This window comes from Haliotis cracherodii, unplaced genomic scaffold, assembly GCF_022045235.1.
Source record: "Haliotis cracherodii isolate W230 unplaced genomic scaffold, xgHalCrac1.p SCAF_5, whole genome shotgun sequence".
NCBI classification, from domain to species: domain Eukaryota; kingdom Metazoa; phylum Mollusca; class Gastropoda; order Lepetellida; family Haliotidae; genus Haliotis; species Haliotis cracherodii.
In genome coordinates, this window is record NW_027266308.1 from 39,179,313 (window position 1) to 39,205,790 (window position 26,478).

At 40.0% G+C, this 26,478-nt stretch overlaps 1 protein-coding gene across 2 annotated transcripts in view; it reads right to left on the reverse strand.

Moving 5' to 3' along the window:
• Positions 1 to 6,286: 6,286 nt before the first annotated feature.
• Positions 6,287 to 26,478, reverse strand: part of LOC139444220 (uncharacterized) — a 41,494-nt gene continuing 21,302 nt past the window's right edge. Inside the window, exons 5-14 of one of the 2 annotated variants that reach the window (XM_071225142.1) lie at positions 25,694 to 25,788; positions 22,345 to 22,959; positions 20,931 to 20,995; positions 19,957 to 20,027; positions 18,613 to 18,681; positions 17,914 to 18,010; positions 15,873 to 15,915; positions 15,492 to 15,649; positions 14,451 to 14,528; positions 6,287 to 13,276 (exon numbers count right to left, since the gene is read on the reverse strand). In XM_071225142.1, the coding sequence (XP_071081243.1) occupies positions 13,121 to 13,276; positions 14,451 to 14,528; positions 15,492 to 15,649; positions 15,873 to 15,915; positions 17,914 to 18,010; positions 18,613 to 18,681; positions 19,957 to 20,027; positions 20,931 to 20,995; positions 22,345 to 22,959; positions 25,694 to 25,788 (1,447 nt within the window). In that variant the 3' untranslated portion in view covers positions 6,287 to 13,120. Of the gene's footprint in view, positions 13,277 to 14,450; positions 14,529 to 15,491; positions 15,650 to 15,872; positions 15,916 to 17,913; positions 18,011 to 18,612; positions 18,682 to 19,956; positions 20,028 to 20,930; positions 20,996 to 22,344; positions 22,960 to 25,684; positions 25,789 to 26,478 lie in introns of both variants that reach the window. The other variant, XM_071225141.1, reaches the window with a different exon arrangement.

The following is a 26,478-nucleotide window of genomic DNA, read 5'->3' on the forward strand; positions in this document are numbered from 1 at the left end:
CTGAAGATATGAAACATGTAATTCTATTGCTTGTGTTGTTTTTTTAAGAATCATATTGAGCCATATGTACATATACTACACAAAGTTTGCTATGGATGACGACTCTAAAAGGCAATACGTCAAATTGTGTGCATCCATTGAAATAGCCCAAGACAATATTGCATGAAGACATGTGTAATGACAAAAAGTCTGTTGTCATGTGCCACCAAATGCCAACAAACAACATGTGAACAACGATAACCAACGATCATGAGACCAAAACTGAAAAAAATTACAAAAACAAATTCATTGTCAAAAAATAATAAAAACCATGGTAGCGTGTATGAGATCCCTGCGATTTGATCTCATACTCTCAATAAGTGTCTGGATGGTTGCCAAGAGTGTTTCACTCTTCAGTAAGAGCATCGCTGAGTTCCTGAATGTGTGTTCGATAGGGATGAGGCCTGGTGACCGGGCTGGCGGCTCCATGCATGGACTCCTGCTCTAAGTAGGCATCAACGCCCCTGGCACGATGAGGTGGTGTGTTATCGTCCATGAGGATGAAGTGCACCAGCATATGGTCTCACATATGCATCCAGAATGTCATCCCTGTAGTGCCCACCTGTCATCGTGCCCCGCTGTAGGACATGAAGATCGGTTCTTCCAGCTCGACTGATCCCACACCACATGATTAAGCTCCCACCATAGCGGTCATGTTCGGCTACATTGAAATCTTTCTCCTTGTCTATGCCACACTCAGGCACGAGGATTTGTGAAGTTCAGACAGGATCTTGGAATTATGGAGTAATATTTTGGCTGGACTATTTAGTCTATGAGTCCAATCGAACAACCGTAGCGAAATCGACATGTGGTTCATAAAAAACATCACAACTGCTGTGCTGAATTGTGCACCATCAACTCGGTGTTGACATATTTTTCAAATGTTTTCATGTTGTTCATCAAGGTGCGCAAGTGATGTGATGCACATGGCAATGTAGCAAATGTTGTGCTATCTGATGATGACGTGCAACGATTCTTTCACAATTCATCCAAACAAAGGTTTTTTAAGCACCTCATGCACATCGTGCCGATGACTGCATGCCTCTGTCCGTTCATCATGAAATTTAGGTCCTATTGGGGACCCAATCATTATATACCGGGATATTTCAATCTTTATTTGGTGATTATTATTTTTTATGTCATCAAAATATGATCCTTAACAAACTTTGAGTAGTATGTGTTCATGTACTCCAGATTTATTTGTCCACACATATTGTTTTACACACTGAAAGTATGGTTCAGTTTAACACTAAACATTCCCATCTTCATTTCCACACACTGATTATGATATTGCACGGATTGGTTCCTGTCAAAACTTGCATTGCATCACCTTGCTTTAGAAAGATTGATTCTTCCTGATATAAATTGTTCAGAGTAAGTGAGTATAGTATTTTTACGCCGCTTAAAGCAATATTTCAGCAATATCACAGGCTTCACACATTGTACACAAATAGTGAATGCAACTATTGTTAGACGTAGAGCAAAACCCTACTCACTCATTCAAACTAACAGATTATATCCATCAAAATGACACAAACTCAGGTGATTTTTTAATCATATTTATTCATATATTTGGTGGAGTAAGTAAAATATAACTGTAAAAATGTAACTAATTATATTAGTCTATTATATTCACCATATCTGAATTTCTACAACCATGCAAACTGAAGAAATTACCTCAACAGAAACAACAACTCAAACATTCATCTACATTCTCCTAGCTCTGGTGTATGTCCCCTACTTGCTCCACGACCACCTTAACATCAGATGGATATTCACAGCAACCTGCAAGGGAGGTAACTCCATTTGTTAATGTGTGAAGCGAGTAGAGCATCATACACAACTAGGTTTCTAGCCTGATTCAGCAATAAAGGAACATTTCATAACATTTTGGCACACACAAAACAACTGGCCTGACAATGTAAATGACTGTTTGACTGTTTGACTATCTGATATACCTATATGTTGATGTGTTCACTAATGTCACTAAATGCTCAAGATGACCCCAGGCAACATGGTGAGTGAGTGAGTGAGTTTGGTTTAATGCCGCTTATAACAGTATTCAAGTTATATCACAGCGTGTTAACTTAATGTGGGAGGAAAGCCCAAAGTGATGCAGGTCTCAGATGTTTACCACTTCGGTGAAACCCACGAGTACGGGTATGGTGCTGACAAACCTAGAAACATAAATGGGGTGAACCGGGATTCGAACCCACAATGATAGGTTTCTGGCGTGCCCGTGGAATGCCTTAGACGACTGGGCAACCCGTTTCAGACAAACCTTAAAACTAAGCAGTAAGGCAGCAGATCAAAGTTTAATGTTGGATTAAAATCTTTTAATTAACCACATTACCAGGTCTGCAAGTTATCCATCAAGGGGTTTTTACAGTCAATGAATAACCGTTCAGAACATCATTTTTTTTAAATTAACGGCATCTCCAGGTAGGTATTAAAACAAATTGAGTTGAAATGCTGTCAACTTGACATGATCGCAAGCTGTTTCACCACCAGTCTGAGAAATGATAAAGTAGGATTTACGATCACGTAAGGGTGACGGTACGTCTTCCATACAACACTGAACTTTAAATTGCTCCCTTGTACATCATCACAGTATTTTGAAACAGGGAGACAACTACTCTACTTTTGAATCGACAAAGTCATAACTGATTTGCCTCCTTTAATAAAGTGTCACTGAGTGTCCGAAATTGAATGTACCATAATTTTGACACAATTATATCAATAGAATACTTTCCACATCAACCACTGATATAAGTCTTAAATGTACCTGGATCAGTCTTAGATTGTCATCTATCGTCATGTCTGTACCGTAACATTATGTAAGTCTGGGTTATCAAACACCACCATAATCACCCATACAACCTGGCACTTTTCAACTTAAATGACCAAAACAAATAAACTTTGCCACCGTGGAAGCACAGTTTAAAGATGTTATAACCTGAAAACCCTTTGTATGTGGAACACCCACAGTTGTATATTTAAAAAATATTTTGCTTGTTTACCAATCCGTATTTGCTTTATTAATTAAAAATATGTTTACCCCAGAACCTTTGATTTCAATATCAGCCTTATATGTGCCAAGACGACATTACATTTGTTATTATCAAACATGATTATATACAAACCCTACTACCTTAAAAAATATTCCAATATGACTTTGGCGCAGGTCACTTAGTGAGATCTTCAATAGAATTAAACAGAATATACTAAATACAACAGAGCCCATATGTGACATGAGTAAATAAAATTCATAATATAACAAAAAGAATAAAAGAAGCATGAAAACATGGCGCAAGAATATAAAACAAATATTGCACAGAGTGAATAATCCAATACACTGGCCATATCCACAGCAGAGGCGGATACAGCTTTTTTTAAAAGGGGGGGTGCACAACTAAGATCTATTTATTGTCTTTGGTGGTAATTCATACAGAAATAAAGATTTTTTTCGAAATAAAAAGGGCATGTATCCGCCCATGCACAGCATAAAGTCACACAAGTAGAGGGAGGCTACTCTACAAGTAAAGGGAGACTACTCAGGCAAAGTGGCTGTTCCAGCCAAATGTTACTTTCTTTGCCAGGTAACTTACATGAATTTTTATCATTGATTACTCTCATTCCTGATTATCCAGTGTATGATATCTTTTTATAATACCCTGGGCCCATTTGCCTCCATAGCTTCAATTGGAGTTTCATTGCACCACATCAATCTGTTTGAAATCAATAACCAATCAAAATACCTCTTCTGAATATAATTTGGGCAAAGATCTAGATTCAAAAGCGATGCTTCGTTTGAGCAATTCTTCAATTAATATATAAACCTATTCATTGGGATTGCTATCAAGAAAGAGAGACTTCTTTCTATAGGCATTAAAACCTATTGTGAGGTTTTACTTTTCAGTCGGGTTAAATCTCATAAACAGGGACGTTGTAATGTCCCAGGGATATTATATAATGTCCTGGGTCTTTTATTAATATAACTTCCGTTCAGATTGTAACATGTAATGAAATGTAAAATCAAATGACAAATGTTTTCTTTATACTCCCGAGGATCGAACTCGCAACCTTCATATCTGTAGCCCAGTGAGTGTACCACGAGGCAACAGAGGTGTTGATAAGCCTCACTGGATTTTAGAATGCCCTTTTCAAGATCCGTACTCCAGCAACAGATATTTTACGCGCGTTTCCTAAGGTTCATGGAAAGTATGTTCGAAGCATAAAAATGTTGATAAATGTTGTTTTAAGTTTCTTTTTTCGGTTTATTAGCATGGAAAAACACTTTCCTTGGTTTTGGTAGACAGAGCATGCCCTGGGGGTCGGGAATAAACCGGGGGGGGGGCTCGGTTTTTCCCTCTCCCCAGGGCATGCTCTGTCTACCAAAACCTCGTGAGCGTGTTTTCTCCAATACATAATCGACATCAGAAGAATGATAAAGGGCTGTTTTGTTGGGAAAGACTAGGGAGAGAAGTCCTTTTGCTACACGACATTCCTGATGTAATTGGGATGGCATGAAAAATCCAATCGAGTGCTTGGTTCAATCAGGTAAGAACCATGTAATCTGATTGGACATCTATTTTTGGCCGCGTGTCATTTAAACTGGACACAAAATAAAGGTATGGTGAAGAATCGGTCCAAGGTATTTATCACAATAACATGGAAATTAAACTCACTGGATAATCGAGGATATATATAGCACACAGACAACATCTCTGTTTCACACAAGACACTAATTACAAGCTCTGGACAGACTAATAATGTGAAGTTCTAACAAACTGTGAAGAATAGTCTCCCCTTAGCAATCCCCAATCAAATGATAAACTGTACTTCCTTCACATAGCTTGGGCCAAGAGCAGGCATACCAAGTGACTGGTATCAGGAAGACAGTGACCTGAATAACACCAGCTTTCAAACCCAGGCTGCCAATATGTAACTGAACTGTAACTGATAATTGTATTTCAGACTGAGCAGAATATAAAACCTTGAAGGCTACAGTACCTTGCTTCAGGCTGGCCTACACCTTCATAACAATCTCATTACAATCAGATATGTTACTCCAATGCTGAACCCTTTTGACAGTCCAATCTAAATGAAGGATGCAGGGTTCATCAGCCAATCAGATGACAGTTTTCTAAAACAATTCCACTTCATTTGTTTACATCTTCCAGTTGGAATTTTGATTACCGGTATAACAAAAGAAATCCCACACAGACCACAACTGTCCCTTTGATGGTATTACGTTATGGATGTAGATGGCATGGCGCTCAGAAACAACTGGATGTAAAACATAGCAATAACAAAGTAATTGCGCTACCTTTATTAAATATCTAGTTTTGGAACCTTCCATTTGAGTTTGCTTCTGAGATACAGAAATCAGATATGCTGCTTAATACGCTGCTTCCTCACTCGTACCAAGATTAGAAGTCTTGACACTGATTGGATGATTTGAAAGGTCGCTGGCTGCAACCTGTGGAGGGATGACAAATATTCACTCAGGCATCATATGGAAGTAAAAGATCTGAATTAATGAGATTGCCTTCACAGCAAGCCATGGCCACCCAGTACTATAAGACAGCTGCCCAAGAGTGTCTCTGCCTCGTCTAGTTTTGAACTCAGATACAGCTTAAGAGGACAATCATGCCTCGGGAAGATTACCAGACACTACAGTCAACTGTAGCAATAATTCCAGGTACCAATCCAGAGGTATTGCTTCTCTGGAATCCTACTGATCAAACTGACATAACCTGTTCACCCAAAGCACAATCTCATTAAAATCAGATCTTAGTTCTCGCTATCGCTGAACAAAGATCTGAGGACATCCCATTAGGTGTCACGTCAGAACGACTTTTCATCCGACCAATCAGAGCGTCTCTTACCAGATCATGAAAGTGACGGACGGAATGTGTTTTCTAATCATGCAACCTCGGAAAATTTAACAGGGGGTATTCCAAACGACAGTTACGGGTTTTATAATTTATATCCATACAATCTAGGAAATCTATAAGCCATTCCTGAATGTTCTTTTTATAAGTTTTATTTTTGAGAATAGGTCAAAATATGTTTCGAAGCGTAAACGCCATTTTGAAACTTGTGCCGTAAAGCTCGAAAAAGCTACCTTCTGATTGGCTAATATCAATTTCTTGTCAGTCATTTCATTGGTCGGTCGAAGTTCGCGAAAGGTCGTTCTGACGTGACCCGAAATGGCATGTCCTCAGATCTTTGTTTAGCAGTAGCAAAAACTAAGATCTGATTTTAATGAGATTGCCCAAAGCATCATGTCGTAGCAGTATGACACGCTGATCCTAGGAGTCGGACATGTCTGATCGATACTCAGGCGTGGAAAGATATTACAAAACAAATCATCCATGCTTATTAATTGCCTATGGTAATAAGCAATGTGGATGAACTGGCCAACTGGATTGCCTAAGCAACTTCCAGTCTTGTTGAACAATCAAAACATCTGTACAGTGACCCAGGGCACCTGCTAAATAACAATGATGATAATAATGAGTATATTTTTGAAATGTGATAGATTCCACGAACCTGTATGCTCAAAGTGCTATACCATTATTACCCCAGTCAATGGATCAGTGTGCTCTGGAAAGTCACTCTCAACTCCCTGGGGAACATACAACCCAAGCTGCCTATGAGGAGCTAGAAGGCAACAGCCACATTACTGTCTCATCCTTCTGGTTACCTTTGTAATCAGTTCCCAAAAGTGTTCTTCAATAAAAACTCATTTTGTACATTTTAGAACAGCACTAAATGGGGGTAGGGGTAACATGAACAAAAATGTATATTATGAATTTTTCTAAGAGGATTTGACTTTTTCAACATGAGCAAATCTTTGGCCCAGGCTAATTTTCCAAAACTGTGACATTTAAAGTGGGTCAAATGGGGCTGTTTGTTCTCCTGTATTTAATTTATAGTGTAACATACTATTTTCTATGCATATGCTGTATAATGCTTGTGAGGTGTCACTGTTATATTGCAAGAGACATTCTTATCATGTATGGAAGCAACAGGTTATTGTATTTGATAACAGATATAGGATGAATATCACAACATGCATAACCCTGGTAAAGAATCTCATATAACATGCATCACCTTCGTAATTCAAGCAAAAGGAATGTTGAGCAAAGTAAACGAATTGCACACATAAGCACTCTATAATAGGTCATTGATAGAATTCATCAGTGTAGCAGTACTCACAAATCACAACACAACTATAAGCTGTCATGAAGTAGGTCATAGAAAAACATTTGGAAAATTTAGATACTTTTTCAGATTTGAGTTTTCACATCATGGCAAGAAGGTAGGTTCTGTGCATTCTATACACTTTGCCCTATTGCCCATCATCCTCGACTATCCAGGGCATAATATCTCCATTCCATTAAGATAAGTACCCTGGGCACATTCGCTACCATAGCTTCATTTGGAGCCAGAACTTGCACCTAAGATTGCAAGAAACCGTGTGCTAAGTTTACAATAAGGGAGAAAAGAAAACTTTTTTTTCAGATTTGTTTGTTGTTTAACAGCATACTCAGCAATGATCCAGCTATATGACGGTGGTATGTAGTTAATCAACATTCAAGTGACAGACATCATGAACATTGATCTACACAATTGTGATACAATGACATGCGTTAACCAAGCCAGCAAGCTTGACCACATGATCCCGTTAGTCGCCTCTTCCGACAAGCACAGTGACCTTTTGCAGCAAGCATGGGTTGCTGAACACCTATTCTAACCCGGGTATTTATCATAACACAATGAAGATATATAACACCTGCATAATGGAGGATGCAATAGCTATGAATTCAGTCAAGGCTGTGGTTTTGATATTTGATCATTCTGCTCTGACAGACTAGCATTGTCATGGATGGACCAAAGCACACAGCTTGATATTTGATGGTATGGAGTTTGCGAATGAAATCACAAGCTATCAGCTTAATGGCAAAGCATCTTCTACATGTAATGAGGCCTGAAGTTTCAGTTCTCAAATATACAAAATCATCAAAATTCAACCAAATTTAGAGATGAAGATTAGTGCAAAAATACAAGTATCAAATACAATAGTCAAGCTGGGTTTGTTAGAGATGCAGACACAGAAAGTGAGTGAGTATGGATTTACGCCACTTTTAGCAATATTCCAGCAATATCACGGCGGGGGACACCAGAAATGGGCTTCACACATTGTACCCATGTCGGGAATCGAACCCGGGTCTTCGGCCTGACGAGCGAACGCTTTAACCACTAGGCTACCCGACCACCCCCAGTGGTTGTGAAGAATGGGCATGGCGGACAGAAGGGACACATGAATGTCAACAACAGGGGCACGCCTAGGCCAGACTTTCTCAAACTTGTCCGCCGGCTCCAAAAACGTTGTATTCCAATAAACAAATATATGTAAATGTTAAAACTGATTAACTGTTGCTATTGATATAAATAACATTTTAAATACTATAATTAGGCCAGACAAACAAAATATATTTTAAATTGGATACAAACTTTTTCGACATAGTGACCTGAATTGTTTGTCCCAAAATAGGTAACACAAAAAGCAATACAGCCTGGCCTTAAGAATATGGTAAATGGGACTACAGCCATGTTCAAAGCCAGGTTACACAAGTGCTATCAGACTATGATTAAGTCTATGTTCTAGTGTTCACAGCAAGAGCGGACAGGTTTATTTGTACAACATCAAAGCTGGCAACAGCTTTCAACAAGCATAGGAGTGACTAGAAGCAATATCAGCGACAAATCATGAATAGACCTGATCGTACAAATCCTCCTGGACAAGGAGCAACAGTTTCACCATCAGTCAGTCTCCTCATTACCTCACTGGTGGTCATTATCACTGTCTGTTTGAATTTCACGCCAACACTTTGAAAGTTAATTAGGTTTTCATTACTAATTTGCTTTACTAACCACGGACCAATATTTCACAAATGTGGAATACAAAATAATAATTTGGATATAATCTTCTTTCTAAAGAAATGTTTTGTCACTCAAATGACAAAAGATATCCTTCTAAATTATGTTATTCATGTTATTTTAAAATTAAATCACCAGTTACAGTTTGTCAAACAAACTCTGTATACCAAGTGCCTAATAAAATCGAGGCCTGCGATGTCCATTATTATAACATTCTCCAATGTTGTTAATTGGAACTGTGTTGTGATATATGTCCCCTGAGAACCAAGGACAGAAGTTCAAAACATCTAAAAACATCAGATAACAAACTATTATAGTGAAGTTATTTCAAACTTCAACAACAATACATCAGGCTGCCTTAAAGAAACTAAAATGTTTAGTGACGACCATCTGATAACTTCACAGAGTGACTCATTTAGTGAGCCGTAACCTGTGTGGAGTGATGCTCGCATTATTGACCATGAGGTGTGTTGTGTTTCAATGTCATTAAAATCAGACCTTGTACTCTGATACGATGCCTCTCTGTGTCATGATCTGAAAAACATGCCACAGGAACCAGGTCAACTCTATACAATTTTGACCAGCAATTCTAAATGAAAGAATGAGCAGGTTCTTGAGCCAATGGGATGTCAGCATTCTAAAATTATTCATCTTCATTTCTTTAACATCTTAATTCATAAAAACACCACACAGGACATAAATATCCCCTTGATAGTAAATCCTTTCTCGATGTAGATAACATAGTAACAATATGTCACCACATAACAGCACAGCCTTTATCATTTTCCATCCATTCATATTGAAGATACAGAAATTAGATATATGACACTCTGAATGCTTCTGTCAGTCGAACTAATAATTTAGAAGCCTCGACGCTGATTGGTGTAGAACCTTCACTGAGCATGACTTCCGGTAGAGATTGAGAGGGCATGGTTTCACGGTGCTTTTAGCACAATTCCAGCAATATCACGGCAGGGCACACCAGAAATGGGTTTCAAACATTATACCCATGTGGGGAATCGAACCCGAGTCTTCGGCGTAACTAGCGAACGCTTTGACCAATAGGCTACCCCACCACCCCTCCTGTGGAGAGACTGTCTCCAAGTCAGAAGGCTACCATCAGAGTTATAGATATGATTTTGATGAGATGTTAGTGCCTTGCTTTGTGCATTCAGTTTCAGTTTCATGTTGTTTAACGCCGCACTCAGCAATATTCCAGCCATGTGAGAGAGTTTTTTGTGGATTCAAGCTGATGTCATGTCTCAATGGGATGAAGTTAAACAGTACCCTGTGTATGGCTCCTACATCTTACATTATCTGTGGACATCATTGGGAGGCACTTATGTGTAACAATAATAAAAACAATAATAATAACAGGAAGAAAATAACATAGGGGGAATATTGCTTGATACAATCAGATACGTATAAATACAACATTCTCCCAAATGAAAACAAGTTTTTTCTTCTGCTTAATGTACAATGTAGTGGCTCCAAGAAAAAAGACAGCCTAAAGGCACTAATCCTTTGGGATGTTCATAACAATGAAAGTGTCTAAAAATGCAATACAGTTAAGTCTCATAAAAATTCCAAAATATTTTTTTTTACCACAATATACAACAATGTAAAGGTCCAAAGCATTCATCTTGATTAACATTCCACAACATAATCAAATATCAGACGCTGACAAACTAGACGTAACACAAAGTGATATCCAAAATCTCTCAAGAAGTGACATGAATACTAATTAAATCTCTCACAAAACTACGAGATTTGTGAATATCAAAATTATTCCAAAAAAAAGCTGACCATGTTTCCCTGATTTCTTAGCTGATATTTATAAGATATATATCGTACAGCATGGATATGTTGTCATGGAATTAGTATCAGGGATGGGTAAGTTATTCCAAAAAACTCTTGTCAGTTGTCTGTTTCGCACATTGTTACACAAGCACCCAGACAACATACATCAATCTATATCAGAACATCACTTGACTTGAATATGACTACCTGTGCAATTACATCATTCTGCTTCGAACGACAACCTTTTGGAACAAATATCAACATTTTCTCCATGGCATTTTGTTAAAGACCAACTGTGTGATCAGGATTTGTCTGTTATGTGTAAAGATACAGAAAGGGAGGACCACTGCATCAGCTGTCAGTGGATCTAAACAAGGAATACACACTGAAGTACCCTGAGCAAGTTGACAGTGGGGCCTGTCCTTCATGGAAGATGCAGCAGACGTGGGTCCATCAACATATTTACACAGAAAGACCGGGGGTTCTACATATACTGAATACATATAAAAACAATTAAAGATTAAACCAAGCTGACTACATTTCTACATCCTCGGCATATAGCACATGCTGACTATGGCACATACACAGAACAAGGTGCTGGCCATCAGCTGGATGTCGTCTGTACACAACTGGAAACAATATGGAAGACAAGTCACACACCCTGCCCTGCTGCTGTGAGTTTTAGAAAACAGTCCACTACTGCCTGAGTGACACAAGGGGAGTGAGAGAGACAATGAATGGATTCCTGGACTCGGATCTTTCTTATTGCATAGCATACCGGTACTCACACATTCTCTGTTCATAGGAAATGGATATCATAAAACCTTACACATCTCATCGGAAATAGTATCTCAGGAACACCTTACTTGTCGCTTACAAAGGACGCTGATATATCATAATCACCTTACTTGCTGCTTACAAAGGACACTGATATATCATAATCACCTTACTTGCTGCTTACAAAGGACACTGATATATCATAAACACCTTACTTGTCGCTTACAAAGGACACGGATATATCATAATCACCTTACTTGTCGCTTACAAAGGACACGGATATATCATAATCACCTTACTTGCTGCTTACAAAGGACACTGATATATCATGAGCACCTGACATATCTCTTCGCAAGATACCTGATATCTCAAAATCATCTTACTTATCACTTTGCAAGGGAACTGATATCTCTTGAGAGCCTTACATATCTTTCGAAGGGAACTGATATCTCACGAGCACTATACATATGTCTATGAATAGGAACTGATATCCCACGAGCCCCATACATATTGCTTTAAAAGGGAACTAATATCTAAATATTACTTTGCAAAATAAATCAAGGCAGAATTCCAGCATGACAAAGAACCAATAACTATTGTTTGTAAAGCTACCTATTTCAGTTAAAACATTACCTTATATCAGAATACAGTTTCTGCTGCCCCAAAACGTATGTAAATCAGTGACAAACAGGTGCAGAGATACGAGAATATGCTAGATGCTTGTATCAGATATGTCAAGATGACAAGCTGGATATGTTACATATCCAGGACACACACAATAGAATAATGCTGTCAGGAGTCCCACTACTGAAGCTGGTTTATCATATACATGCATAATCATGATAATAAACTTGTGGTCAAGTCGTCACTGATGCGAACAACTTTTCACAAAATCAGCCAAGCAATTTGCAACAATAGAGCCTGATCATTGGTTCTTAAAATAATCAGGAATTTGCTGATTTGTGAACGTTGTCATCGTGACGTCTGATGGCCCAAAGCAATTATATAACTGTTGTTAAAGTAGTGTAAATCGTGCAGTCGTTTAGACCAGCCTGCTAGATGACCTGGCACAGGAGAAGACAAGGTTACAGGCTGAGCAGCATCTTCATCATCTCTTCGCATGAATGGTCCTTACCCCACAGTAGCAGCAACCGGGGAAGTGAGGTGGGCTGGATATCACAGAGGACAACCGAGGAGGAGAATCACATGGAGTGCAACGGCAGTGACGACCACAATCTCAGCATCACTGACTCAGAAAAGGAGTTCGAGGATCACAAGGGAAACAGTGATGACCATGACACAGACTGAAGAACTATGGATGGACCAGGGAGGAACTACAGATGGTCGTGATGGTCGTGATGGTCGTGATGGTCTCAATGTAAAAGTGTTGAAGGTTCATAACTTCAGTAATGTTTAGCAACAGATGTTATGGCCACCCTGTAAACGTTACCATTCACTGTAGAAGTTTTGGGGGTTAATGAATTAAATAGGTTAGTGATGGCAGCAACTACTTCTGTGCCAACATCATGGTAGGCTGCGAAAGAGTATTAAATCATGAGTTTGTGAGCGACGGCAGTGACTGCCTCCGCGCCAACATCACGGCAGGCTGCAGGTACTGCTGGAGGAATGTTATGCTGAGAGGCTGCTTCGTCACCATATCCTCAAACGGCATCTTCTCTGATGTTGGTTTAGGTGCTCCGCAATCAATCTGGAAAGGAATCATGGGATGCCCAGTTGTTATAATGAGGATATGTTATAATGAGGATATGTTACATACAAGTAGTGTTACAAGTAGCAGTGTACAAATAGACAGATCATGGTGTTAAATTTAACATTATGGCGATTATGCTTAACAAAAAGTCACAGCAAAGAGCAGGACAAGTCGCCATAAATCATGACACAAATAATTATTAGACTTCCATCCCCAACCACCTCACTACCAAACACTCTGCTTATTATCATTTAATTGTAAAAGGTGAGGTGAAATGGGGTTTATCGTCGCTTACAAAATTATTGCACTTATATAGCGACATGCATGCACTTGTGTGTGTGTATGTGTGGCTGCCTGTACTACACTGGACTGATGCCGATTTAAAGTGCTAGCTCACTGAGATACCATGCCACAATTTAACATGAATACTCCACTCAGACACAGTATACTGACTCCGAGCCGACCAGTCCTTGTTTTAGCCCCTTAATGCCGAGCGCCAGACAAGGTACCATCTTTTAACGTCTTTTGGTATGACGCGGCCGGGGATCAAACCCCGGACCTACATGTTTTGTTACATAGGTAATGAAATACACCATAAACATAGTCCCACAAAATATTCATGCTTTATGTGAATCACATCAGTCAACAGTTAATTCCCAGATATTCTTGGAACAGTTTATGAACACAAATAAAACATACAAAAATAGAATGCTTCCCATCTCATATTTTTTCTCAAAAACTTCTTCTGAGTATTTACGTTAGAAATTGGCACTAGTCCTGTTACTTCTTTGATAGGCATTTAGAAGTTGGAATACTAAGCAAGGATAAGAATTTATGGATGAACAACTTCTTTATTAAAAATAAGAGCAACATTTTGGTGTAGGTTCTTGCCTGATACCGGTAAATTCTTATCCTTACTTACTTGTCCTGTAGTCCGTGCCAAACTGCCCAATAATTAAGGTATATATGGACTAGTAGAAATTTGCCATTTTAGGGATTTTGCTATATGTTATCATTGTAAGGGCTAGTGAATTAAAAATGTTAGTTTCTACCCCTGGTATTATGTAATTTTGTTGAATGGGACAGTTAACAACTTCTAACTCTCTTTCAGAATTGCTGTGCCTTCGGTGACATGACCACCCCTGGACATGTAGGAACAATGTAGCCTGACCTGCATCAAGTAGGTGACCATGGAGTGGATCTTCTTGTCCTTCTGGACCGGCTCGATGATCCACCCACTGGGCAGGAGCTGAAACACATGCCAGTCAGTAGTCAGCACATACACCGAGTGACAAGGCCGTGTAGCTCACCGCATTGTTTCTAGAATATTTGAAACATTAGCAATAGGTGAGGCGAGGTGAAATGGGGTTTATGTGTGTGTAATGGCAACTTTATAGTGCTAGAGATAAAAAAAAAGAGATAAAATATACCATGCTGCAGCTTAACATGAATACCCCACTCATACACAGTATACTGACTCCAAGCCGACCAGTCCTTGTTTTAGCCCCTTAATGCGCAGCAGACAGGGTAACAACAAGTACCATCTTTTAACATCTTTTGGTAAGATGTAGTAGGGTATTGAGCCACTGACCTTCTGCTCTCTGGGCAGACACTCCATCAACTAGACCATGAGGGCAGTAGCATTAGCAACGAAAGTCAATAGCATGAAAACAAGTCTAAACATGGATCTGGACCCTTGTATTGTGCACTGATGTAATAAATGCTGGCATATCCAAATGAGTGAGTGAGTGAGTTGGGTTTAACGCCGCTTTCAACAGTATTCCAGTTATATCACGGCGTGTCAGCTTAATGTGGGAGGAAAGCCTGAAATGATGCAGGTCTCAGACGTTACCACTTCGGTGAAACCCACGAGCACGGGTATGGTGCTGACAAACCTAGAAACATAATCAGGGTGAACCGGGATTCGAACCCACAATCATAGGGCTCTGGCATGGAATATGCTTTACAGTCAACATCCAATTTAATCAATTTGTTAAATGACTGAAAATTTCATTCATATTGTGGCATGTCAGCTTGATGTGGAAGGAAAGACTTTGATGTTTACCACTTTGGTGAAATCCACAAGCACACTTACGGCACTGACAAATCTACATATATAATCAGGGTGAATCAAACACTCCTGTACAAGTTTCTGGCACACCCAAGGAACACAACTGCACAGTTCCTTAGATGTACTTCTCCCAATACTTACTGTAGCTCTAACGGTATCACCTCTTGGTGGAGTTGTCGCCCAGTCTACGGACTGATACACCAGAATGTGTTTTTCTCCTTCAATTCTCTCACTTTGGACAATACAGAAATCACAGCTCTCTTTCTTGAGAATCTGATGCACCTCATGGTATAAATATACTGAAATAAATACATGATGAAATAAAGAATACTGAAAACAGTACGTCCAGGGACGTCAGCATATTTTTTGACAAAATTACAAAATGGATATGTCAACATTTTTCATGATTATCAAAATTTTTTAAGAAAGTTTTATTAATGGTAAATTGTTAAATTTAATTATTATTTTCTTATTTAACATGTTGTACATCAACTATTATTGTATTCTAACAAACCATCTTACCTATTCTAAGATTTTCGGAAATAGTCTGCAAAATATCCACTTTCTGAAAAAAAGAGACGTCACATGTGAAAGTATTGTATTGTTTAGAATATTTCCCACACACAAATGTACCAATGCTATAAAAGCTGTCATATCCACATATGGCTTCTGTCAGAGAAAACATTATAAAGGCTATAATTTCAGTTGACTCGGCAGATTGACTGAATTCAGTTGTGTCCTGGGGCCTGGTCCACAAAGTGACCGTAGTGCTATGGTAATCGTAACTCCCATGCTTCCACATAGACTTACCACAGTCGTAGCGCTGTGATCACTTTGTGTAACAGGACCCTGATCCTAATCAACGCCACCTAGTGAGCATGCCACTGAACTCTTGTTAATACTAATTAACTTTGCTTTACAATGGACAAGTATGTTTGTTTGCTGTTTAATGCCACGCTCAGACATACACAAATCATGGTTTCGTGAGTCCATCTATCCCAAGCCAAAGGGACTCTCAGTAACAATTTCATGTGTCTGTTCCATGAACATGGGGGCCCAGACCGGCGACATGTGGCACACTTCACTTGATTTCCACAAGTTTTACTGATATCATTGCACATGCTGAGAAGCCCCTAGCCTGTTACAGAAGGGGATTTTAATGTTAGACTGAAGAAAATGAATCATTAACAACCAGAACTTGGAGAGTATTTCTTACCAGAATAGTGAGTGAGCAAACGCTTTAACCACTAGGCTACCCGACCGCCCCCTTACCAGAATAGAGGGTGGTGGGGTAGCCTAGTGGTTAAAGCGTTCGCTTGTTATGCCAAAGATTCGGGTTCTATTCCTGACATGGGTACAATGTGTGAAGCCCATTTCTGGTGTCGCCCACCTCGATGTTGCTGGAATATTGCTAAAAGCAGCATAAAACCATACTCATTCACACACCAGAATAGAAATGTCAGTTATATTTGACAAGCAAATTTTGATAAATGAAATGATACAGCCATACTTCTTTGTTTCCTCCAAGACTAACAATGTCAATTAATTGCGTCCATTTGCATGATTTGTACACATATAGGATCATCGATGCATACATTTGCATGATTTGTACACATATAGGATCATCGATGCATACATTTGCATGATTTGTACACATATAGGATCATCGATGCATACATTTGCATGATTTGTACACATATAGGATCATCGATGCATACATTTGCATGATTTGTACACATATAGGATCATCGATGCATACATTTGCATGATTTGTACACATATAAGATCATCGATGCATACATTTGCATGATTTGTACACATATAGGATCATCGATGCATACATTTGCATGATTTGTACACATATAAGATCATCGATGCATAAATTTGCATGATTTGTACACACATAGGATCATCGATGCATCCATTTGCATGATTTGTACACATATAAGATCATCAATGCATACATTTGCATGATTTGTACACATATAGGATCATTGATGCATACATTTGCATGATTTGTACACATATAGGATCATTGATGCATACATTTGCATGATTTGTACACATATAGGATCATTGATGCATACATTTGCATGATTTGTACACATATAGGATCATCGATGCATACATTTGCATGATTTGTACACATATAGGATCATCGATGCATACATTTGCATGATTTGTACACATATAGGATCATCGATGCATACATTTGCATGATTTGTACACATATAAGATCATCGATGCATACATTTGCATGATTTGTACACATATAGGATCATCGATGCGTCCATTTGCATGATTTGTACACATATAGTATCATCGATGCATACATTTGCATGATTTGTACACATATAGGATCATCGATGCATACATTTGCATCTATTAAAACCAGGAAAAATAATTAGAAGAAACACCTTCATTAAATTATACAATTAAACCATCCGAAAGATTTTTGCAGATATTCATGAAAAGATTTAAATAGTTTGAATTCTTTCTTCTCTATTATCCCTCCAAGAGTCGGAGCAACTGAGCTGTAGGTTGTATTTGTTAGTTGTTGTACCTTCAATGATTCATCATATGTAAATCTTGTCCTGGGGTTTCTGAGGGCCTCCCACACAGTCTGGGGCGGGGCTTCGACCACACCCTTACCCAGGTAGCTGAAACATGGAGGCGAGGTGAGGTGAGGTGAGGTGAGGTGTTTGTTTGCACTAGGCAGGGTAACTAGAAGTACCTTTTAACGTCTTTTGGAATTGCGAGCCAGGCATCAAACTATTGATCTTCTGCTCTCGGAGCAGACAGATTGTATATGTCTATGAAATTAATTAAGTTTTGCAATGTTTCTGAGGTACTAACAAACGCATTGTAACTTTTATGGAAATAAAATCTGTTTCAAACATGTTACAGATTATTGAACATTGTTACATTCACTTGAACTAAAGTGGGTCAATCTAACGCAACACAAAAACAGTTTAGAATTACAAAAATACTAGGAAAGTGCTGATGAAGAACTACTGGTCAGCTTGACTGACTGTCACCTACCAGTATATTGGAGTTATTTCAAACACTGCTGGAAGCCAGAACCCTAGGTATTTAATAAATTCACGAAACGTTGGTGAATCATGAGTCTGGCTCATATTACAAATATTGTATCAGCAAGTCATGTATCAATAGTGCTAAAATAATGGTGACATGTTTGTTTGCTAAACCTGTGTGTTGACAGCTACTGTCCTGATTAACCAATGAAGCAAGTGTTACATACCTTTGCACATGCGACCCTGCTTTGAATAATCTCTTCAGTATCACGACATCACTTTCAAAACCATAAAACCTGTTTGAAACAAAAACACAAATCGATTATAACACCTGCATTTTTGAAAGACAAAGAAAGAAAAGAAATATATACATGGACAATAAAGCTTAAGTGAGTGAGTTGAATTTAATGATGCTGTGAGCAGTATTTCACTGATATCATGTGTATGTAATGTATATCAGTGGGGGGGGGACCCAGGGCCCACTTGCACAAAGTGATCGTAACTCCCATACTTTGGCATAAGCTTACAATAGTCTAAGCGCTAAGATCGCTTTGTGCAAGTGGGCCCTGGAGTGATGTAGGACAAAAAAGATGTTTACCACTAAGAATAATGAAAATAGTTTTTTTCAAGAGAAGTGAAGACGACTAGTGTGAACCTAACTTCAGTAGTTTGGAGCTGGTCCTGCTTGAACAAGACGTCATGGTTACATGTTTACACTGTGTCATTTGTTTGTTTGTTGTTTAACGCAGCACTCAGCAATATTCCAGCTATATGATGGCGGTCTGTAAAAAGATTGAGTCCGGACCAGACAATCCAGTGATTGTCATCATGAGCATCGATCCACGCAATTGGGATCGATGACATGTATCAACCAAGTCAGCGAGTCTGACCACCTGATCCAGTTAGTCGCCTTTTACGACAAGCATAGTCGCCTTTTATGGCAAGTATGGGTTGCTGAAGACCTATTCTACCCCGGAATCTTCACGAGTCTTACATTGTGTCAGTTTGATTCAGTTCCAGTTTGTAGAAAAAGTAAAGCTTCCTTCAGAATAACAGCCCTCAATGCCATCATTGGAGTTTCACTTGTCCTCGGCACAATTTGGTAGCCATGGGAGTGTGAATTTTAAAGTCTGCCATTTGGCCACTTCCATCAGAGGTATGTTTATCAACAACCAACTAATATTCTAAGTATTGAAAGAGGTACACTATCAGTAAGTCTGTGACATTAGCCACTAAACCAATGTCAATGAGTATATTTTTGTCTCGCCTATTAAGATCAACTGATACATGTACTAGTCCTTCAACAAAGTCTAAAATCTACTGAAAATAATGTCAAAATGAAAGTTTTACTTTGTAGACAGAAAAAAAAAATCAACACAGACTGCACTCATAATTTGTTTCAACTGATTAACATGATCACCAATTCTTAACAGGTACTAATATTTTGTGCATTTTCCAGAAATTACAAATGAAATGTAACAGTCTAAAAGTGATCCTGATTTGAAATTTTATGACTATATCAATATCGCAATATAAGATGACTATCCCCCTTCCCTCCCAGCAGTACATACATCCATCCTCCTGCTGTGCTGAACTGCTCCTCGGCTCCCTTGTCTAGCTCTATGTTGGAGGCCTTCAGTACCTGGAGGGAGAAACACTCTACATTCAGATGATGCTCAACACTCATACTACCAAGAACATTGACTAAACTTAATATATGAATAACAAAATGTGTGCATGATGTTTGTTTGTTTGTTGTTTAATAACAACAGGTCTGGGGCAGACATCGATCCACACAATTGGGATACGAATGTCAGCAAAGTGATAGAAAGGTCGCCGAGCCAGGTCATAAGTATTTGCTCTTTGAGAAAACCAATAACTCAGGCAGGTGTGATGCTGACAAACCAAGGATCATAGACTACCTCCAAGGTCTAGTAGTAGAACGTCTGCCTGGAGAGCGGGAGGTCCGGGGTTCGATCCCCAGCCCTGTCATACCAAAAGACGTTAAAAGATGGTACTTGTTGTTACCCTGTCTGGCACTCGGCATTAAGTGGCTTAAACAAGGATTGGCCGGCTTGGAGTCAGTATACTGTGTCTGAGTGGGGTATTCATGTGAGACTGCAGCATGGTATCTCTGTGGGTTGGTACCATAAAAATCGGCATTAGTCCGGACTAGTACAAGCGCACACACACACAGGCACTGACAGACAGACTGACAGACAGACACACACACACAGAGACACAGACACAGACACACACAGACACACACAGACAGACACACACACACACACACACACACACACACACACACACACACACACACACACACACACACACCTATATAAGTACAATAATCTTGGACGCAACATCAAATCCCATTTCACCACACCTCACTATGCATCACAATCAAAGCGAATTCGGAATTCACACAGCATATCCTGGCACTGCTAAGTGAAGCAACTCTGCACAGGGAACGACAGTACTGTAGAGAACTGGCCACCCAAGCCCCCTTGTATGTTGTAGTGAAGAAGCTGTATATAGTTACCTGGGCAAGCAGTTCTGCAGCAGCCTGGCTGGCCAGAGTCTTGTACTTTGACAGCAGAGCTGGATCTGAGAAGAACAGTATACCCCTGTACACCAACTGCTACAAACAACCACTGACAAACAGACTTCTGGAACTCGTTCCGGTGTTTCCATCAAATGTGATTCGTCAGTAATTGCATTCCAAGCTTCAATTCACATTGACGCAGGTTCACAATTGTCAAACGGAATTGTGAGGGCTTGCTGTACATAATGTTGGACGAGGTTGTTGAGAGATGGCTGTGTGGTGTGTTTGTGAGGGGTTGTTGCGAGCGATGATTGTGAGCGGTTGTTGTGAGGGGTTGTGTGAGATGGTTTTTAGAGTGAATGAAATGGGTGGTTGAAGAGGGGGTTGTTGAGAGGATGGTTGTGTAGGATGGTTGTTAGGTTTGTTTGTTTGTTGTTTAACGCAGCACTCAGCAATATTCCAGCTATATGATGGCGGTCTGTAAATAATCAAGTCTGGACCAGACAATCCAGTGATTGACATCATGAGCATCGATCCACGCAATTGGGATATGATGATTGGAATATGATGACATGCATCAACCAAGTCAGCGAGTCTGACCACCTGATCCCGTTAGTCACCTCTTACGACAAGCATAGTCACCTTTTAAGGTAAGCATGGGTTGCTGAAGACCTATTCTACTCCAGATCTGGTTGTTAGGGATGGTGTGAGGCATGGTTGTGTAAAGTGGTTGTGAGGGATTGCTGTAAGTGGTTGCTGTGAGGGATGGCTGTAAGGGGTTGCTGTAAGGGGTTTGCCGTCAGGGGTTGTTGTCAGGGGTTGCTGTAAGGGGTTGCTGTAAGGGGTTGCTGTAAGGGGTTGCTGTTAGGGGTTGCTATAAGGGGCTGCTGTAAGGGGTTGCTGTAAGGGGTTGCTGTCAGGGGTTGTTGTCAGGGGTTGCTGTTAGGGGTTGCTATAAGGGGATGCTGTGTGGGGTTACTGTAAGGGGTTGCTGGGGGAGGGATGGTTGTCAGGGGTGGTTGTGGTGGGTAGTGGTGGAAGGTGGTTTTGAGGGGTGGTTGTGATGGATAGTGGTGGGAGGTGGTTGTGAGGGGTGGTGTTCGGAGGTGGTTGTGAGGGGTGGTTGTGATGGATAGTGTTGGGAGGTGGTTGTGAGGGGTGGAAGTGATGGATAGTGGGGGGAGGTAGTTGTGAGGGGTGGTTGTGAGGGACGGTTGTGAGGGGTGGTTGTCGGGGGTAGTTGTGAGGGATAATGGGGGGCGGTGGTTGTGAGGGATGGTTGTGAGGGGTGGTTGTGGGGGGTAGTTGTGCGGGATAGTGGGGGGAGGTGGTTGTAATCAACACATCATGGGTTGGGGAGGAGGAAGAAGAGAAAGAGGATGAGTCCATGACTGAGATGATGTTAGCTCACCTGTAGACTCACATGCCTGCTCCATGACAACCTCTGGGATATTGTGAGTCTGAGAGTTCTTCCTTCTGGCCACCTGTCTGAGAGCAGCTGAATCACTGACCGACCTCTGGAGAAGCTGCTTTCCATTCTCGACGGTCTTCTTGTCAGGCACACAGTCCTGGAGGATCTCCTCACTCCCTGCCTGATCTCCTTGAGGAGTTTCCTCAGGACACAGTGTATTCCCCACAACCTCAGTTTCTACCTTCTCAGAGGCAGATGAACCAAATTTCAAAATACTGGAATACTTTTTAATCTCCTCTTTTTGAGCTTCAACTTTGGATGCATTATTACTTTGAGCAGTTTTTTCTATGAATGATTTAAACTTTGTTATGAGTTTGTGTGACTTTTTCCCTTCTGTTTTGAGCTCTTTCTCATCTGACTTAGGTGTGCTGGATGTGAAGCTGGGTGCAGAAATGTCTCGGGGCAAAGACAGGGTAAGCAGGGGTGTGGCTTGCATCTTACGCAAGTGCAGAAACTCTCGCAGAGATCCTAGAGTAGCTGCCGCCATCTCCCCAGATTCATTTCCATCATTCCCTGAACTCCATGTTACTATGGTTACCAGGCTCTGGTCAACTTCTGTGCAGACAAAAAATTATAATGAAAAGTGACAAGATGTTTCAACATCAATGAGAGCTGAAAAAAAACATTCTTTAACCTTTTCAAATGATGAATTTGTAGTTGTACTTGTAGTTCAGAGTTTGTATTTACTAAGCAATACGTTTCACAAAACATCTTACAGACATTAATGTGGATTGTACTTGATCCAAAAATTAAATGGAAAACACACTGAAATGTATTTGCCTGCATGCAAGAAAAGAAGTTATTCAGTAAAACAAAAAATAAAAATACAATAGTTGTAAATATACATTGGTGGTCATAAATTGGTTGTTTTTCATGCAATAAAAAGATGGGTTTGAAGGGGTTAATGTTCAGGAACTATGGAACATGCAACTAGGTTATCTAAACCGTACTAAACATGCTACAGGAGAATCAAAGCGGCAAATATGGTGGGGCATTACTCACAGATTCTATGTTTTCACTGCTATGGGCATGATGGGGTACGGATCAAAGTTCTGAGCCTAACTACGAAGGATGTATGATACACCCTCAACAGTTTGCATGTATAAAGTACAATACTTTCCATGCTTAGATGCCGCATGTGAACCAAATACACAACCTGGCAGCATACATCTGCATGGCATCAAAGTGACTAGTTAGTCTCTGTTGATGAAAATGGACAAAATGAAGTATCTCCAACTGACAGGGCTAACTCCAACAGCCATCCATGCCGACTACAGGGGATAATACTCCTTCATTTGCCATAGTGAACAGACCGCCTCCGTGGTCTTGTGGTAGAGCGTCCGCCCGGAGAGCGGAAAGTCCGGGGTTCAATCCCCGGCCGCGTCATACCAAAAGACGTTAAAAGATGGTACTTGTTGTTACCCTGTCTGGCGCTCGCCATTAAGGGGCTAAAACAAGGACTGGTCGGCTCGGAGTCAGTATACTGTGTCTGAGTGGGATATTCATGTTAAACTGCGGCATAGTATCTCAGTGAGCTAGCACTATAAGTCGGCATCAGTCCGGACTATTACAAGCAGCCACACAAACACACACACGTACATGCACGTCGCTATATAAGTGCAATAATCTTGGACGCGACGTTAAACCCCATCTCACCTCACCTCACCTCACCACACCACAGTGAACAAGTGGGAAATGGAGTTCAAGACGGGAAAAGAGGGCCTCAAGGACGACCCAAGGTCAGAAAGACTTTCAACCAACTGTCATTACTAAGGAAAATGTTGACAACATATGGGACGTGATCATGGACAGTGCACCACAGGTCACATGGCAGTAGGCGTCTCTCATGAGAAGGTGGAGAACATTCGGAGGAATGAACTGGTGAAAGGTTTCAGCATGCTGGTTTCCCAGGCTTCTCATCAGATAATGTTCCAGGTTCATCATCTGTTGTGAGAATTTACGTGGTTTGAGAGCAGACTTTGAGAGCTGATTTTGTTGAGTGATCTGTAACCACAGATGAATGAGTCATGGATTCACAATATCAGCCAGAGACTAAACAACAGACAAAGCAGTGGAAACATCTAACGTCTCCTGCTCCGAAGAAGGCAAAGTCTGTTCCATCAACTTGCAAGGTGATGGCTTCTGTTCTCCCCAGTCAAGATCATAATCTGCTAAGGCAACTGTCAAAGAATATCAAGACTAGTACTCACTAAAGGTGTGTTGTTCCACCAGTAGGAACACACCTGTGCACAACTCTGTTAATGCAATGGCTTTAATGCATGACAGTGGGTTTGAAACCATTAAACATCCTTTGTATTCACCAGACTAGGTGTCATCACTACATCTGAGTTTCATCTCTTACCAAACTTGAACTGTCTGGCAAGCATTATGGAAATGATGATGACACCGATGCTGCTGTGCTGTAGAGGACTTTTGACACCACCAGGAGGAAGCCTCCTACACCAGTGGGGTCCAGGCACTCCAGCATCGTTGGCAGAAGTGTGTGGACATTGGGGGTGGGGGGGATTATGTTGAAAACTAATTGGCAACCAACTCCATTAAAGCAGGCCATCATAGCTGGGCTTAGAACTTTCCAGCCACCCCTTGTAACTTAGTTCACTATTCTTGTACACTAAAGAGTCAGGTATGACACAGTCAGACCTGTCTGCAATTGCTACAGACAGTGAGTGAGTGAGTCGAACACCACTTTGAGCAGTTTTTTCTGTTATATCAGGGTGTTGCAGGATAATGTTGGGAGAAAGTTCTAAGTGATGCAGGTAAAAGACATTAACCCCTTTGGTGAAACCCATGCAGACAGACCAAGGATCAAAACTAATCTGAAGATTCCAACACTCAATTAGCAGATATTTGAGTGGCCAAGAGGTGTGCAGACATTCAAACACAAGGCTTTGTTCACGTCTTTTTTTTCCTCCAGACAACATGGTCAACAAAAAAGATTGGTTTTAGTCATTTAATTTAATTTTATAATATATATGGCTTTATAATAAAAACAGAACAATGCACCATCCAGGATTATTGTTAAATGTACTGCACATTCTACCTTTCAAAGTTTCATTTGGGAAGGTTTCGAAGACCTGCCCTGAGAAAAATGTTAAAACTAAAGAACAAAACTATCCTCATGGAATTATTAACAGAAGAACAGAGTCAGTAATAGACATACTTTACCTCCACCATTGACCATGCCTTAGTGGGACAGTCCTGAGACTATGGCAACACCATGCACTGGTCAAGTGACCGGTAAAGGAAACCTTATACTGACCAAACCAACCTTCCACGGGTTGGGCAAGGAAAAATGTCCATGCTTGTCTCTTTTCATTCATCTGCAGTAACCAGCAGCATCCATTGTCTTCTCTGTGCCAGAGCCTGTATATGTGATGAGTAATTAAGGATTACATGGTTAGTCACCATGACAACCTATTTGTCATAATAAATGTAACAGAGTAATATTATTCTCATAAATAATTATATTAGTGAATAATTATTATAGCTCATTTCTTCAATGTGCAGATCAAATGGAGAAAAATGAAATTAATTATGAAAATCCTTGGATCCACAATGACACTTTGGGAACAAATATGATTCATTTCTCATTTCAAAAACTACAGTATTTGAAATGATATATTGTGGTATAATTATGCAAATGGAAAACATGCCTTTATTTCTGTGTGCAATGTTACATACAGTACATAATAGAAAATAAATATCTGTTTTTATATCAGACTTTCACACAAAATGCATTCTTGAAATACCAGTAACCAACTTTTACGTCATTAAACAAACTAAAAAATTGCCTTTTGATATTATCAAGAAGATACATTGCATATTGTTTAGATATTTAAATTCTATTTCAATTACAAAGTGAAACTTTGCAAAAAATATTTACGCGCTTTGGTTTTGAACATGGAATGTACCACTTCAACTGAAATCAAGATAACCTTTAGGAAATTAGAGTAACCTCCCCTTAACTTATGAAAGCAACATGGCCACAGCAAGGTACAGGCAGTTCCTTAGGCTTTGTGAAGAATGGCCATTAGATAAGACCAAAACAGGAAG